This window comes from Phyllostomus discolor, chromosome 2, assembly GCF_004126475.2.
Source record: "Phyllostomus discolor isolate MPI-MPIP mPhyDis1 chromosome 2, mPhyDis1.pri.v3, whole genome shotgun sequence".
Classification (NCBI taxonomy): Eukaryota; Metazoa; Chordata; class Mammalia; order Chiroptera; family Phyllostomidae; genus Phyllostomus; species Phyllostomus discolor.
In genome coordinates, this window is record NC_040904.2 from 3,193,815 (window position 1) to 3,211,343 (window position 17,529).

Sequence of the window (17,529 nt, forward strand, 5' to 3'; positions counted from 1 at the left end):
TCTGGGCAGACCAGCCGCGTGGCGGCGTGTGGATGACTCGGCGGGAGGCTCCAACCACCGTTCCGCTCAGTCCTGACACAGCTAGGGTGGGGGGCCATGCCCCCTTGGTCTTCCTGTACCCCTCTACACTCCACATTTCTTTCTTTTGTATGTTTTTCAGATCTAAACTCCAAGCCTCCATGTTTTCACCTTCCAAGTCAGCTTGACCCTGTTAACCCAGAAGGCACCGGGGCAGGCCACGGGGATGACATGTCCCGGCCTGGGGGAAGCGGTGTCCCCTGACCCTTGGCCCAGGGGTGTTTTCTGGGTGAACACGTCCAGGTGTCTCAGGCTGTCCCTCGCGTCAGCCTCTTCCTCTCCAGTGGGGCCATACGCCCTCCGGCTCACCCCGCGGCCTCCAAGCCTCAGCTTCTCCCCGAAGGGGACGGTCTGGCCTCTGTAGGGATCCCCTCCATCCCTAACCCTAACCCTCCCTCTTGGGCTTCAGGCGCACCCCTGCCGGCTCTCTGGTCGCCCTCCTCACCGGCGTGGCGGGGGCCCCGACCCTGCTCCTGGGACCCCTGCCCCTTATCTCCTCTCTCCAGCCTCGGACCCGGGCTCCCCCGGTGCCCCCTTCAGCCGTGGCGTTCTGTGCTGGGCTCTCTCGTCTCCCGTCTGCCTCCTTCCTTCCCCCCCGACACTCCCGGTCCCTACGAAAGTCCTCAGGCCATCTGTGTAGGGCGACAGCTCCGCCGTGCCCCACATCGCACCGAGATCAGGCCCTTCCTCTGCACTCCTACAGGGCCTACGGTAGATGCGGGGCCCCGAGGGGCTCGCAGACCCCCCAAGCGACCACTGCCAGCAGCATTTCTGAGACCTTCCAGGTCCTCCGCTTACGCCCTGACAGGCACTCATTTGGAGACACACACAACTCCCTCCCCGGGTTCCGGGGAGGAGGGGCCCCCTTCTCCAGAGGGGAGAACCCCGGGAGTGCGGGGAGGGCAGCGGCGGGTCTCTGTGGCTGCAGCCCCTGCTCGCTGGGTTTCTCCTCCAGGTCACATTCACGCGTCGGGCCCGACCGTCCTGCGTGTCCGGGCTGTCCCGGGCACTGCGGGCTGTAAGCAGCCGCTTCGGCCTCTACCCACCAGGAGCCAGTTTACCTTTCCCGCCCCCTCCCCCACCCGCCCGCTGCGACAACGAAAAGTGTTTCTGGACATTTTGGGGGCAAAATGACCCCCCTCCCTTCTCCCCCTCTCCCCCCGGGCAAGAACCACCGATTTAAGAATATTCGAAGGTGACGAGTATGGAGGGGGAAGTGGGAAAGGTAACGAGGAAGGTCCACTCCGGCGAGAAGCCCCCATGGAGGATGTAAGCAAAGAAAACAGGAGGCCGGGTAAGCGGACCCCCGGGAAAGGAGCTAGGAGACCGAATCCTCAGAGAAAGCACAAAACACACAAACGTCAAAAGGCGCTTCTTTAGACAGAGGATCCGCTAAGAACAGTTCTCAACAGAACAGAGAATGAGGCCCGGCCTCCGCCGAATCCCACGTGACCACGGGCAAAGGTGGGTCCTTTCGGGCGACTGAGGCCCAGGCCTGGCCGAGGGGGACTTGGGTGCAGAGGGACTTCTGAGGGGACGCTTGGGGGCGGTCGGGGGCGGGAGCTCCCACGACCGACCGTCCGGCAGATGCTGGTGGTCTCGGGGTGGGAGGGGAGCGCGCACGGCAACACCACTGCCCAGCAGCTCACTGGAACTGATTCCCCCTAAACTGAGGGGGGGGGCTGGGCCCCGAGGGCTGGACGTCCAGCGGACACTCCCTGTGCCCACTCCACCTCCTGCAGCTTCCCTGAGACAGGCGGACTGAGAACCCAGTGACGGAGCCACCCTAAGTTTTTTTTACCAAACCTCTTCTGTTCCCCACTGATCTCCTTTTTCTGAACAGGAAAGACAGTGGTTCAGTTCTCCCTCGAAGAAGGGTCTCGGTGAGCAGACAGCCTGCTCTCTGCCCCCTGCCTGACATCTGGGAGGGAGGGGCGGCCCCGTGGGAGCCGCCCTGGGCCCCGGTATGAGGCCCGAGATCATTGAGAACTCGCCCGGTCCAGGACACCTGCTTGTCCAGGGAGCCGTTGGATGCGCGCACACACCCACCATCGCAGGAACAGGAAGAAGCCCTCTCTGACGACGCAGCATTTCGCACTTGCTTCTCGCCTCCTCGCCCAGCCTCCCACGGGGGACACCCACGGGACTGCCAGCCCGACACCCGTCGGCAGAGGTGGAGCCCGCCGGCGCCCCCCCGCCCCTCCTGGCTCTCCTGGCCCCACGTCCCTCTTCCCGTTCTTAGCTGGTCACGGGGGTCGAGGGGGAACCGAGGCTGGGCGGAGGGCCTCGTCACTTGGCTGCCGCTGCGCTGTGTGGGTGGAGGGACGGCAGCGCCCACTTCGGCTCACACCCACCAGGACTGTCAGGGCGTGGCAGGAAGTTCGAGGCCATGGGCCGTCCATCTGAGTACCTGTCCATCTGTCCATCCATTCACCCACCCACCCATCCATCCACCCAACACCTGAGGGCCCACACCCTGCCACGTGCTGTGGAGAGAGAGAGAAATGAGACCTGAGTTCCTCTCTCCGAGAATCCAGAGTCTCCGGGAGACCGCACGGCCGGCACAGAAAACCCTGAATTACACTTTCGTCGGTGCTAAGTAGACAGACGAGCCCAGCAAACGCGAGCCAGAACTAGAATGCGGCTTTTCGCAGGCGCTCCCCACGGGCACCCTGGAAGACTGGGCCCTTGGGCTGGCCCTCGGGTGACCCCGCTGCCTCAGGGAGCAAGCACAACGCGCACCCGTGTTGGCGATGGGGGTGTGCGGACACACGTCCCAGCCCTCGAACCTTGCACAGGGACCTCCCCCCACTGAGCAACAGCCCCGCTGGCTGGCTGTCATGAGCCCGCTACCAGAAGCCGTGGAGCAGCGGGAGGTGTGTGGAGCGTGGGGAAGCATCCTCCCCGAGGCGCTGAGAGAAGAGCACGTAGCCAAGGAAACCGAATACGCGTTGGGGTTGCTGACACTTGTGGCTGAGCCCCAGTGTTCTGCAGGTCCCCGCATCGATGGTTACCCTGGATTCCCTCTCTTCCAGATTCCCAGAGCCTTCGTCAGAGACGGGCCGACGGCCCCACCGTGGGAAAGGGGGAGCCCCTCAGAGGCAGGCGCTGGCTGTCGGGGCCCAGAGGCACGGCCTTCCCCCTGTGGCGCCACAGGAGCGCAGGGCACTGCCATGCTCAGATCGTGGCCCCCTGCCCGTGACACCGGAACTTGGAGGCTAAGCTGCTTGTTTGTACTGATTCCCACGGGCACGAGTGCCCGGGTCATGCCCTGTAGGAGACAGTCTCTCGGGCACGTGCATGTTCTGAGGTTAAACCCTCAGTTCAGCCCGCCGCCCCCCAGCTATGTGGCCCTGGACAAGACTCTGGCCACTCTGGGCCCCAGACACCCATGGGTGACATGAGGAGACCAGCTGTCCCCACTGTGTAGGTGACAAGGATGACACAAGCTCCTATTTACAAGGGGCTTCCGACAGGGCCCAGCCCATGGCCAATGCTACGTACAAGTGCTGACCCCACGAGACTCAGCAGCCCAACGGCGCTTTCTCATCATTTTCTGGGGGTGACTTCTTTCCTCTGAATCTTCATCGCTGGGTCCCTGAGCCATGCAGCGTTCTAGCCTGGGCCTCACCCCGGTCCCCGAGGGGAGCCCCTTCGGTCGCGTGCCTCACCGACGAGGGAGGGGAGGCCCAGAGACGGTGAGCGGTCTGCCAGGGTGACCCAGCGGGAAGGGCAGAGCTGACCGGGCCGGCCAAGCCCAGCGCCATCCCTGCCGCCGCGCCGTGGGTGGGTGAGCCGGACGGAGCCTGGACCCCCGCTGGCTACTGCCTCCCACCAGCCGTGTGGCCTGGGCTGCCCACTTCTCTGTTTTCTCCAGGCGGGGGGGCGGGGAGCTGTGCTTCCTGGCTACACACAGCATCTGACCGTGGGAGAGGATGGAGACGGCTTGCCTGGTGGCCTGGCAGCCCTTGGCCAAGGTCGGTCGCTCTCGCTCTCGTCTTTATTCATAAGCAACAAAGTAATGTAATCGTCGCCTACCTTTAACGAACAAACCAGGACCCTCCCCCAGAATGGTGTGAAGGACTCACGCTGGCGGCCACCCGGAGCCCGCTGGGGTGGGCCCTCCCCCTTCCCCTCCCCCTCCCCGGGGGTTGACTCCCGGGTAAGAACCCCCCCAGGGGCCCAGGCAACCAAGGGGTCCGGGCTCATCCATGGTGACAGATACCAGGGGCCCCTCTCTGCCTTCTGCTCCTTCCCACCGTGTGGTCTTCATAAATGACGTGTTTGGTCCCAAACCAATGTCCTTGAAGGGGAACCTGTCCCACCAAGTGGCTGGGAGCACCTGCTGGAGAGGGTGTCCTGGCCCGTCAGCCCGGGTCAGGGGTGTGGGACCCCTCCGAAGGGCCGAAGCCGGACTGAAGGTCCAGTGGGGGTCACCGAGGGAAGACGGGAGGGGGACCGGAAGCGGGGCTGGGGTGGGCCCGGCCCGGGGTGTGTGCAGAAGCATGCAAAGCGCCTTTTCTGAGCCACAGGAGTTCCCAAAGCATGACCTCCGTGCACAGTGTGGGGGTTATACTGCTTCCCTGTCCACGGCCCGCCGGCAGGGAGGAGGGCGACTCTTCCGAGGTTCCACGGAATCACCTCTCCAAAGGACCTTTATTCGTTTATTATTACTTTTTATTGCGGGGCATAACGAGCTTGAGCACCTTTTAATTTGTTCCCATTAAGATGTTTGCATCGTCACAACGAGAGGCTGGCGGGGCCCCTGCCTTCCCAGTGCGCAGGGGCTGTGCCGGCTGTCTGCGGGGGACAAGCCGTGAATTATTGTCCCGCGGCCACATGGAGCCTGAGGAGAGAGGCGAGGAACTTCCCGTGGTACCTGGCTGTCGAATAATCAGCCAAAAAACGCCCTTTACACAAATAAGGTTAAAGAGGAGGGAAAGAAAACCTCACGCCCACCTACTCGCCCGGTGTGATGAGTCGCCAGACTCCGAGGCGGCAGGTGCTTCTGCAGAAGCCTGGGGGCGAGTCCCTTGCTGGGCCTCTGGGCCCTGGCGGCGTGGAGGGTCCCGTGTGCGGCGGGACAGCGGCCACCTCCTGCTGTCACCGCGGACTCACCTGCTTCCGGCAGAATTCGCATCCCAGCCACAGGAGTGACCGGCGCGCATGTTTGCTGGGCGCCTCCCCGGCCAGAGTCTGTGTGGCTGCACTGCCACCCCCAGGGGACACCCTGAAGGATGGGCTCGGGTGGGGAGGCCTTGGTTACCAGGGGGGTTGTCCGTGAGTCCTTCTGTACGTGGTTCCAGGATACGGAACAGGGTGGGGCAAGGAGACGCCTGGGACCTGACATTTCAGGAGGTGCTGTCCTCCAAGGTCATGTAAATCACAGGGCCAACCTCCCATGGCCCCGAGGGGGAGCCCTCCCTAGGGTTTTTTCAGGGAATGCCTTGCTGTCTCACGCTCTGTCACCTCGGAGGGACTCTCAGACCGGTTGGCTGGGAGGAAAGGCTTTGCCTTGGTCCCCCCAACCCTGCCATGCCGGCATCTCACGTCATTTTGGGAACAGCACTCTGACGCTTGCTCCAGTCTGAACACCGCAGGCTGAAAGAAGTGTCCCTTGGGGTTGTCCTGGAGCCACGTGAATGCCCCCTGAGGGGGCCGGCTCTGGGAGGAGGGGCAGCGTGGACGCTGATGGTGGGGACCCAAAGCCACCGGACGCGCCCAGAGCCATGCAGGTGGCCCAGCACACTGCAGGGCGCCCGGGCTCGAAGCCACCTGAGGTTCAGCTCCCCCCACACGGTGTCACCTGCTGCACAGGGGCCTTGACGAGCCTCTGCCTGCATGCGGCTCAGCCCCCTCGTGAGTCACACCAAGAGAACGGCGAACCCCCTCTCCTTCCTGCCGTGACAGCGGGCCCTGCACGGAGACACCTCCACGGGGACCTGGCGTCCGAGCCTCCTAGCAGCTCTGCCTCAGGCAGGGGGCCCCGCCTCTGCCCGCCCCACTCCCCTTGGGCCTGGGGTCTGCCACGAGAGCGCCTGCCCAGGTTTGAGTGAAGGATGTAGCAAGTGACGCAGGCAACCGGCACCGTGCTGGCGCCTTGCACGTATTATGTGCTCAGCGAATACTGGTGTTACCGTGACCGCTTTTAACGTTAGCAGGCTCAGCCCTCCGCCAGGGGCCCAGGGCCCGCGTCTGCACCGTCACTGCCTGGTGGGGAAGCAGATCCAGTTTCCCACCGCAGCTGCGACCCCCGCCGGGCTCCCAGCTCGGTCCCAGGGCCGTGTTCCGGGCTCCGAGAGGCCCTCTCCGGCCCCAGACTCTGCCCCACGAGACTTGGTGGCACTCTCCAGAGTGGCTTGCACTTACTGCCTGCCTCTCGGTGCCCACCGCTCCTGGCTCTGCCCCGAGGTCCTCCTGACGAGCCATCCGGAGCTGGGGCCGCAGTGTCTGTTCTACAGGGGAGTGGCCTGCAGGTCTGCCAGGGCGGGTGCATGGCTCAGGTCCACACAGCGCAGCCCAGGGGATGGGGGAGAGACCCAGTGCCAGAGCCCACCCACCCGCGGCCTGGGCTCCCCGCTTCCCGCTGCCCCACTCCTGCTCCGCCCAGGCCTGCTCTGCCCCTGGGCCCCCCACCAGACAGCTCACAGACCGGGACCCCGGGATGCGGTGGTCCTGACCGCAGGCGTGTAAATTATATATAAATAAATGCCCACGGGCAGGGGGGCATGCTGAATGCCTTTCACTCACATGCCACCTGACCAAAGTGGTTTGGAAATTAGTGCCCGACACTCGGCAGCTCCCGCTCCACTTGGGAAACAGCTTTCTCCCACCCAGTGCCTCGTGGGAAGAGGCCCCGCTGGGTCCTCTAAGGCAACTAAGGCATGTGGTTCTGAATGCTGGGCTGTGTGTGCGCGTGTGTGTGTGTGTGTGTGAGAGAGAGAGAGAGAGAGAGAGAGAGAGGCAGAAGGAAGGAGAGAGAGAGAGAGAAGGAAGGAAGGAGGGAGAGAGAGCCCTTTATCTCTCCCCGTGGAGACCACTTCTGAGCGTGAGGGCTTTCCCAGCAGCGCAGCGAGGACCCGTGTCTCTGCGGGTCCCCACCTCGCACAAAGGCAGGGCCGTCCCACGTCCCAGGGCTGCCCTGGGGGCCGCCGCCCAGGCCGAGGCCGCCCTGCACCCTGCTGCATGAACATGCACGTTTGCGACTCCCTGGCCGCTCAGGCTTCCCCAGAGATGCTCCTCAGAACCAACCTGGTTAACCATACCATTGCCCACGGGGTGTGGCCGCCCGTGGCGAAGGCAGCGCTGGGCGCACGGGGAAGACCGACCGAGAATGCAGCCGGGGGCGGGGGCAGGTGCTGCGCCTCCAGCCGGGGACCCGCGAAGGCTGCAGGCTCCACACCGGTGGCTCCACGCCGTGTTTGCCCACGGAGATCGCGGTCGACCCGCAGGGGGGTGCTGTCTGCTGGTTACTTAGATGCCCGCATGGCATTGGCCACCTACTGTCTGCAGACCGCTGGGAGGCAAGAGCAGGGATGACCCGGGTGCTGGCTGTGGTCTGGCGCTGACCAGCCGGGGGACCCAGGACGAGTGGCCGTGTCCGGCTCTCCGGCGTCAAGGAGATGCATAAGGTCACTCCGGGCAAAACCCCAGAAACGTCTACGCGTCCAAAACTTTATGTACCTGTAAAGTTATAGGGTCTCAGATGCCAACTGCCATATATAAAACTGTGCATAACTATATATAGAAAACACACCCGCACGGGCAACTTAGAAAGTATGAGACGGGACAGTGTCTCACGGTTCATTTGCTGTTTACACAGATTCGCCCACCTCTCCCACACAATTACCCCTTTGTTCTGCCCACAACCCAGAGGGCAGCGCAGGGGCGGCGCTGCTTTATTTATTTTTTTTTTAGTGTGGAGTAATGATGTGGGATGATTGGCAGGTGAACAGAATTCCCATTGTTGCCCTTTGTGCTTCTTTCTAGAACTCCACGCCCTCCGCGGCCCTCGTATTTGTGGAAGGCGGTTTCGTGACTCCTCCTCTGCTCCGGGACTTTGAGGGCAGCGGCCACGCTGCGCCGCACCAACAGTGATAATGCAACAGCCGTGCGAGTTTCTGTTCCTGCCTGTCACTCCGGTGTCATCCTGCCCTCATTCTTTCCCGCCGTGTACACATGCCGGCGCTGGAAAGGGCCGGGAGGAGTGAGGAGAGTGGGGGGCAAGCGCCCCCAAAGGCACGGACGGGTCTCCCCTTCCCTGTAGTCCCGCCAGACCCCTGGGTGGGTTGGCACACATACGCGCTTTCAGGTTGCATACATTACAGCCTTGCCAAGTGAGTGGGTCGGTGTCAAGTTCAGCTGTGACTGTTGGCGAGGCGAGGGGCTGCACAGATGCAGCCTGCAGGTGGTGTGCCGCGAGGGGCTGGGGGCACGGGGTTCAAAGGGCAGGCGGCAGCCGCGTCATGCAGAGCGGCGAAGTGTGGTTGGCGAGAAGGCGGCTGCAGGAAAATGGCCCCCGACCGGGGCTTTCGGTTCATCTGCGTTGCCCTTTGAACCTTCTTGTGGCTGTGACGGAACACAGGCATCGCAGGCTGTACACGTTCACCTCTTTGGCTCCTGCGCTGGGCCGTGGGGGGGCGGGGGGGCGCTGCTCTGAGCGCAGGCCCAGCCTCCCCTGGAAACCTCGCCCCGCGGGGGGCAGGGGACCACGGCCCCCCACAGTGTGCTCACGGTCCCCTGCTCCTTGCCCTCACTCACGGAGCCCTGTCTGGCAAGCTGACTACTGCGATCGTTTCTAGATCTTTCTTTAGGATCTACCAAAAAAAAATATCTGAAATCCTGCACATTTTCAGAAGCAATACAGCTTTGAGGTGATCCTCCCAGCTGTTTTCCTTCCGGGAGTCACAGTCCTCTTTCGGCGAGGACATCAGCGGGACCGGGAGGGGACGCTGGGAGGCCGGCGGAGAGGACGGGGCAGAAGCTCCTCCAGGCGTCAGACCCAGGTGCTTCTCCCCCACCCCCCACCCCCCGCACTTGCACTCAAGGCCGGACAGGCCGTGGCCCGGCTCGGAGCCCCTGAGCACGGGGGCGGGTTGCCGGACAGGAGTACCGGTGCTGACACGGGCAGAGCCGCTGAGCACACCCAGCTCACCAACTGAGATTTCTGTATTTGGCGACCATGGGGGCCCCTAAAATGTCTGGGGGGGATGGTTCATGGCTTACGAAGAAGTGCATCTGAAAATAAACACCTAAGGACCCTGAACGGGCAGGTAGGGCCCCACACAAAATCTACTATTTTCTCTCATGCACACGAGCCTGGCAGCAAAACAGTGAAATACAGACATTGTTTCTTATTTCTGGGGAAAGCAAAACAGTCTTCTTTGTTTTTTTAATTTTAAATAAAACATTGGAGCCCTGGCTGGCGTAGCTCAGTGGATTGAGCACAGGCTGCGAACCAAAGTGTCGCAGGTTCAATTCCCAGTCAGGGCACATGCCTGGGTTGCAGGCCACAGCCCCCAGCAACCGCACATTGATGTTTCTCTCTCTCTCTCTCTCCCTGCCTTCCCTCTCTAAAAATAAATAAATAAAATCTTAAAACAAAGAAAATTTAAAAAAGACAAACATTTAAAAAATATATTTAAAAAAATAAATAAATAAAGCATCGGCTTGCAGAGAGACGACGGATCCGCACCCAGACTCAGGGAGCAGACGGGGCCGGTCCTCACGAAGCAGAGGTCGCCCGTCCCTTGCAGAAACGCAGGGTGTGTGCTCGAGGGTCCCATCGCCTGGACGGGCACACGATCTGATGGCCGAGTCTCTCTCTCTAGATAACACAGCGTCAGGTACACTCAAGGGGGGCGACGGAAAAGAAAGTTTCACTCGAGAAATTCTGCAGAAAAGAATCCCCCTTCAAGAAGCCTTTGAAGGTGTCGGGCCACGAGGTTGTGAGAATTTGAAAGGATGAGGGAGAGACAGAGAGAAACCCCTTCTGGTCACCCACTGACACGTGCGGCCCACGGCCAGGCTGGCGGCACGTACGTAAGCGACGCGCCCTTGGGAGGAGGCTGTGTCGCCTTCCTCACGCCGTGAGAGGGCCCGGGGCCACCCTGGGCTTCGACAGGACACGGACGGAGGAGGCGGGACTGTGGCACCCAGGCAGCCAGCTCCTGCCCCTCCCCCTCTCGTCTCCAGCCTGTTCTCGGTACGTCGGGGATACATATCGCGCCCCCCACCTCCCGCATCGTCTGCAGCTTCCGAGAGAAGGACTGAAGGAGAGACTCGGAGTTTCTCTGCGTGAGTTTTCAGAGCGCTGCTGACACGGGAAACCAGAGGTGAAACCCCGCCGGACACTACCGGACACCACCATCCGCCCGGGGACTGTGCCCGCCGTCACCGCCGAGGCTGCCCCGGTCACTAGACACCCACCCCCAGCCACCTCTCCCTCCGCGTTCCCCCACTCTGTGAGCTACAAAGGGGACAACTCCATTGTCCTGGGCACCTTCCAGCCAGCACCTCGTGCCCTGGCTCCGGCCCAGGAGACACGGGCGGGGGGAGGGGAAGCTTTTGCAGAGAAGGGCCGCTTTCCTGAGTAAGAAGACGGGAGGCAGAGCCCCACCAGGGGTGGGCCCAGAGGCCTCGCCCGCCTTCCCGCCCGGACAGATCCGAGCTGCGGGCCTCTTGGCTGCGGGTGCGGCATGCTGGACCCCAAGCCCAGGAGCGCCCGGTCCCCACCGCACTGTCCAGGGACGGCCCACTCCGGAATGGCCCGTCACACGGCACAGGCTGGGGCCCGAGGTGTGGGCCCCGGGAAGCCAGGCCTCCCCTTCTGTGTGGCCAGCGCGGCTCTCGCTGTTGGGCCGCACGCTCGGTCATCGTCAAAGATGCAGCGTTTCGGTCCTCATCTGGCCACGGGGGGCCTGTCTCCTGCTTGGCCGCCTCCTTCCTTCTCAGGTGTCCCCGAGCATCCCCAGGGCAGGGGAGCGGGAGGGGGAGGGGGAGGGGTGCCGGAAGTGAACACGGGGCAGCCCGTGGGAGCCAGGGCCTGTCCAAGAGCCGCTGGGCTGCTTTGTATTCAGGACCTCTCTCCCCGCCGCCCTGTCCCCTAAAGCTCTTCTGGATGACGCTCACCACCTGCAAAGCTGTAATAGGAAAGGCCCCCTCCCCACCGCTCTGGAGAGCCAGGGTCAGCACGTTTTAGGAGGAAATGGGCCCAGGAGGATGCATCCCTTGGGGCCCATGTCACTCAGAAGAAGGCTGACGCCGGGGGCTGGTGGCACCCGGGACGCAGGGTGAGAGACACGCGGGGGCAGGAGGGGCAGAGGGTTTGCAGGTGTTAACGTCTGCCCGGGCCCCAGGACAGCTTCCGGAGACTCTTCCGGAGACTCCTCCAGAGAACGGGACTTGGAAACAAGCTTTTGGGATGACATGGGAGAACGCTCTGCATCCCTGTGTGCATCGGGAGGGCGACCAGTTCCCATCAGAAAATAAAAGAAGCCCTGGCTGGCGTAGCTCAGTGGACTGAGCTCGGGCTTCGAACCAAAGCATCGCAGGTTCGATTCCCAGTCAGGGCACATGCCTGGGTTGCAGACCATGACCCCCAGCAACCGCACATTGATGTTTCTCTCTCTCTCTCTCTCTCTCTCTCTCTCCCTCCCTTCCCTCTCTAAAAATAAATAAATAAAATCTTTAAAAAAAAAGAAAATAAAAGAGTAGAAACTGGTCGCTCCCAGTGACCAAACTAAGACTCGGGCGGCGTGGGCCACGGCGCTTCAGCGCCCTCGGACGGGACTCCCGTTCGGAGGCCGGCCCCTCCAGAACGCTGTGGGCCCGTTGTACAGAACCGAGAGGCGACTCGGGGACACCATGTCAGAATGACTCCTCTAGGTCGCCAGAAGTCACCCAAGATGCCCGAAGGGCCGCCCAAGGCTCCCGTGGGGGCCTCTGCTCCCTCCCCAGCCAGAGGAGCAGCCGGGCCACCGGCAGCCCCGGGCGTGGGCACGGTGCCTGGGCCGCAGGTGAGCTCGGAGACCGGCCACCCCTCGGGGCCCGGGGAACCTGCAGGTGGTTTAGCGGGCGAGATGGCTTTGGGCCTGAGAACGGCCTTCAGGAAAAGAAAGCTTTGCGGCGACTCCCCGAGACTCCGGACCCAGAGAGGCACCTGTGCAGGTTCCCGCCGCGGCGCGCCCCCAGCGGCTCCGACGTGTGAAAGCCGGACTCACCGAGCTGCACCCCGGGCCCTCTCTCCTCCCCTCTCCTTCAAGGACACCCACAAGGCGACGTCGAAAAGCCACCACGTGGGCAGATTCCCTCACCACCTGCCGGATCCCACGGGGTCCCTGCCGCTCGACCTTCCGCCAGGCTGCCCCCGCCCCCACCCCGGAGGACTCCTCCCTGTCCTCTGGCGCCCACCCGTCACACACCGTCTCCTTCCCCGGCCCTGTGTCCCCTCCTCCAGGGGGCTCCCTGTGACCCCCCCCGCCCCCCACCGCCCTGCGGCCTCTCCCTTCCCGGCGCGGACCGAGTCTGACCGAGCGTCCTCTGGGAGAGAACGGAGCTCCAGGAGCCCAGGCTGACGGCCCGCCCCGCGCTCATGCCCCAGACCGTGCGAAGCGCCCGATGCAGGCCCCGCGGTCTGGTCTGTCCGAGGGGTCACTTCGACGGCAGCAGCTGCGGACGAGGACGCCGAGGCCCGAGAGGGAAGCTGCGCTGTGCCGTCCACCGCTGCCCCTGCGCAGGCCGCCCGCCGCTGCCGGCCCTTTGCGAGTGGCTCTCCCCTCGGACGGACAGACACGGTCTCTGCACCCCGATCTCTCCGGGACAGTCATGGCCCCGGAGTCCCCTCGGCCCCAGCATGAGCCCCGGCCTCTCTGTCTCGGCCACGGGGCAGGCCTCTCTGGAGCCCGCACCCCACAGGTGTCCCAGGCAGAGGGGCCTCCTGGCTGCTCTCTGCCTCCAACCGCTCTCTCGGGGGTGGGGGGGGCCCTGCCCTCCGGTTCCTGGGCCCGCCGCCCCTTCCGAAGACGCTCCGCACCTGGCTGCTCACTGTGGCGGCCGCCCTGGGTGCGGGCGCAGGTGTGAGGCCTCGGGTGCCCCTCCCCGGCGCCCCACGCCCTGCCCGGGCGGCAGAGTGCATGCTGGGAGGGTTCCGAGCGGCAGGGACAGCGTCGCTGGAGGAAGTGGGGCCAGGGCGGTGGCTTCTTTGGGGGACGGCTCTTTGTTCTTTTAACACTGAAGCGTTTCCAAATCGCCTTGTCATCTTCAAAGGTGTCTTAGCATGTAAAGGCGCACGGCGAAGGGTGTTGGTATGAGTTTAGATAGATTTTTTTAACACCTTTTTTTTAAATTAGTTCCCAAATGGGCGGGCAGTGTCAGAATTCGAGGCCCCACGTCACGGGGCCTGGGGTCTGACCCCCCACCCCACTTTCGGGACGGCACCCGGGACAGCCCGGCGGCGGCCCTGTGGGCCAGGGCACGTGCATCGGCGAGCACGGCCTGCCTTGGGTCACACCGTGTCCACCCCCACATCTCTGTGTTGACGTCCTAACTCCCAGTGTTCCGGAATGTGACCACATTCAGGGATGCGCTCCTCACAGAGGCCACTAAGTGAAGCCACGAGCAGGGCCCCTGATTTGACGGGACGGGCGTGTCCCCACCAGGAGAGCGAGCCTAGGACCCAGGGAGGAGACTGCCGTGGCCACCCCGGGGAGACGGGGAGAGAGGCCTCAGAAGGAACCGACCTTCTCCGCACCTTGCAGCCTCCACTACGACACCTGGGCCCCCGAGTCAGGAGACGGCACCCGTCTGCGTTGGAGCCGCCCAGGCCGCGGGGCTGGGTTCAGGCGGCCCTGCGAAAGCAGTGCGGGGTTCACACCGGGTACAATGCGCGGGTTTGTCTGCACTTCTCCGTGACCTTCCGCTGAGCCAGAACTGCCTCGGTAAATGCGTTCCTGCAAACGCGGGCGGGCCGATCTCGCGGACAGGCCCGCTTCCCACACTGGGCCTCACCTGCGCTCCGTCACTCCCTTTGAGGGACGCCTCCGGGCTGCGGCGGTGGCGGTGGCAGCGGCGGCGTGTCAGCCCCGCTGAGATTTTTACCTGTGGTTCTAGGAACCCGGAGGCATATTAGCATTCAGGCTTTGCCGAGACCACTAAGCCACTTCTAAGAGCGAGGCTACCTGAGGCGTTCTGCAAAAACACGTCTGTCTGCGCTGCTGTTTTCCCTCGCCACACCCACTGCAGTCTCCGGGGCGACGACACGCCCCGCGCCTTGCGAGGGGACCCAAGGGGGGGTTCGGCGAGAGCCTCGTGGCGCCAAGCCAGAGGGATCGTTCCAGGGAATTTTGATTTCATCTGACGCCCCGGCCTCCGCGGACGAGAGCGCCGTGCGGCGTGCACTGTGGTAGACCACACTCGCTTTGCACGCCCGCCTCTGGGGCTGTGTCACCCAGGCTGGGCCCACGCCTCGCCTTCCCCCCGGTTCCCACAGGGGCACCTCACCAAGCAGTGAGCTACGCGCTTCCTTCGGTGAGCAGGGCAGGGGGTGCCGGAGCGCCGCCCCAGGGAGAAAACCGGTGTTTTCCCCTCCTGCTCTCACCGGCAGCTGGGAGGGAGGGAGCACAGGCTACAAATGACAGGTGACAGGAAAGGGGGATGGTGCCAGCATGCTGCTGACGGCCGGGCCGTGCCCACCGGGTTTGGACTCGGGAAGGACCGTGTGCGGGAGAGCGTGGGGACTGGGCTGGCCTCTGGCGCTGAGGCACTGCCCAAAGGGTCCCCTGAGCAGTGGCATCTGTCACCTCCTGCGCTCGAGGGAGCGGTGCAAATCCAGACAATGGAAACCACCCTGTTGACGGGTCCCCTTGCTGCACTTAACAACAGCGACCCTGCCGAGATTCCACGTTGGTCCTCTGAAATGAAACCTCAACGTTGTGTTATCCAGGTAGAGATGATACAAGGCCCTGAGTGCCTTTTCTGCGAGTGTGGACAGAAATGCCCTCGGTCGTGAGCCCTTCTGGGATGGGGTAGGGGTCCTAGGGCCCTCCCCGTGCTGTCCCCTTGGAAGCTAATTGCCCCTAGTCCCAGCCTGGGCTGGGCGGGTGGCATTCCTGGGCATGGGACTGTGGGGCTGTGCTGGGGGCCAGCGCCCTGTCTTTGCTTGTGTCTGTGCAGGTCTCAGGGTCCCCTCATTATCTCTGCTGTCTGGCCAGTGAGGGCAGAGGCAGGCCAGCACCCCAGCCCGAAATCCAACTCACTGCCCAGGGGCGTGTTTGAAATTCCCTGACTCCGCCTCCCCGGGTCGGTGGGCTAGGAGGCCGTGGTTGTGCACGGGGGTTAGTGAAAGAGACTGGAGGCAGGAAAGCCTTATTACTGCTGTGCTACTGATATTGCTTCCTCCGCTCCTGAGCGGCCCGGAGGAAATGCAGCCGGGGAGGGGCCGCTGGGGTGACTCACGCCCAGCGCGTGACTCAACTTCACTAAAATGTCCTCAGCTGCCAGTAAAGAAGCCTTTGAAAACCCTTTAATTTGGAGCTTTGAGCCAGTTAATGACTCGCTTTCTTCCCTTTCTCCTGAGACTCCAACCCCCTCCCCCACCGCCACCCCCAGCACACGCAGGTGCACGTGCAGGCACGCACGCACATGCGTGCACTCACGCCGTTGCCAAGTGCTTGGGTTTCAGGGGCCCGGAGACGCAGGGGCTTGGGGCACTCACGACGGCGCCTGGCAGCCCTGAGCATTCCCTGGCTCTCGCGGCTGAGTGAGTGAGGCACGAGTCACGGATGCTATCTGGGCACCCTCGGGAGTGTGCAGCCAGAGAATGAATCCCCCCTCGCCCATCCACGGCACCCCGGCCATGCCGGCCCGTCCAGCCACATTTGGCGCGGGCTGGTCGGGGTGCACGCCCTGACCCTCTGCCGTGACTTTGTGACATTTTTATTGGTTTCAGCACAACTCTCTCTCCCCGCCACAGACACACCGTGTGAGCACGCACGCACCCCCACTCACAGCTCACCCCTTCCGAGCGGCACGTTTCAGGGGGCTGGCGGCGGGCACCCGGGCAGACTCCCCACGCGCGCTGTCCCATCAGGGAGCCCGGCCACGCCAGGGCGGCCACGCCTGACCTGGGAAGCGTCTTTATGGCTCTCGGTGAGAGAGGTCTCTCCACACCACAACTTGCTTCCTGTCTCTCTTGAAAGATGCCGGCTGCCTCTGCACCAAGACCACAATGAACAACACACAACCGCAGCCCGGTGCTTTCCGCCGGCCCCATCGGCCCGGCTCCCGCGCGAGCTCTGCTTCCCGCTCTGGCCCTGACGGCCCTGGCCGGTCGCACGCGTGTCTGCGAGCCTCTGCCCCGGGGCTGGCACAGCCCCGCTGGCCGGCGCTGCAGGTGGCTCGGAGCCCCGGGCGGGCTGGACCGCGGGCCGCAGAGCACGCCGGGCTCAGGCTAACGCAGCTGCCGTCACCCCGGGGGCCGGGGGAGCAGAAACAAGACCCGGGCAGCTCCAGGCGAGCTCCACCATCTGCAGGGCTCTAACCAGGAGCAGGCCGGCTCCCTCGCCCTTGCCAGAGTTCTCACGCACCGACTAACACTTCAACAGCTTAACTATTTATTCAGACGTTTCTGAAGAGCTGTCGTCTGATGAATAAGTAATCCAATAGCCTTGTAATCGTAAGCCTGCGTTTGAATGCCTCCCCACCAGACAGGCAGGGAGCCGGCCGGCGAAAGGCACCGCGTTACAACACTCTCTGCAAAGCCGAGCAAAAGCAGATTTAAAAGACCGGCGTGTACTCACCTCTCATGAGGCACTGTGGATACGAAGGAAATGACTCAAATATGCTGTCTGAAGCCATGGCCTCCTCCCGAGAATGCACCCTCTGCTGAAGGCGGGGGAGTCGCTGATTTCTTCTTACCTTAGGAGCGAGAAACCAAGACAGGTCATTGTTGGAACCTCGCCCCCGGCCACGGCTCCCTGCATCTCTTTCATATTTTTTTTCCCTCGATGCCTCTGGGGCTCCCCGCGTCCTATGAAAAATGTACCTTTGCGAAAACAAATATTCAAATTGTTAAAGATTAAAAAAAAAAAAAGCGGTGTCTTGGCTGTGGGCTGATGATGCTCACCACCCCGCGAAACCCTGTGGTTTGCAACCCTTCTGATTCGTCCTGCTGCTGACCACTGTGCCGGCGTCGTCTCCCGGCTCTGCCAGCCTGCCCCACTTGTGGTTCTGTGGTTGTTTATGGGCCCAAAGAAGTTTTCACACAACCCAAATTACAAATTTAACTGTTCCCCTTTCCACAGCTCCTCTTAATTGGTTCTTGCCAATCATGTGACTTCAATGAGGTCAATTTTTTTTTTTTTACTTTCTGAGCAATGCCCTCCTTCCCCCTCCACCTGCCTCCTGCTGCTCCCCCTGCCCCCCACCCCCACCCCCACCCCATGGCTGTGCAAG

General features: G+C 63.0%; 1 protein-coding gene across 2 annotated transcripts in view; it reads right to left on the reverse strand.

Moving 5' to 3' along the window:
- RUNX1 (RUNX family transcription factor 1) overlaps window positions 1-17,325 on the reverse strand; it is a 207,434-nt gene extending 190,109 nt beyond the window's left edge. Inside the window, exons 1-2 of one of the 2 annotated variants that reach the window (XM_036017230.1) lie at window positions 17,120-17,325; window positions 16,875-16,992 (exon numbers count right to left, since the gene is read on the reverse strand). In XM_036017230.1, the coding sequence (XP_035873123.1) occupies window positions 16,875-16,932 (58 nt within the window). In that variant the 5' untranslated portion in view covers window positions 16,933-16,992; window positions 17,120-17,325. The remainder of the gene's footprint in view (window positions 1-16,874; window positions 16,993-17,119) is intronic. The other variant, XM_036017221.1, reaches the window with a different exon arrangement.
- Between the last annotated feature and the right edge of the window lie 204 nt (window positions 17,326-17,529).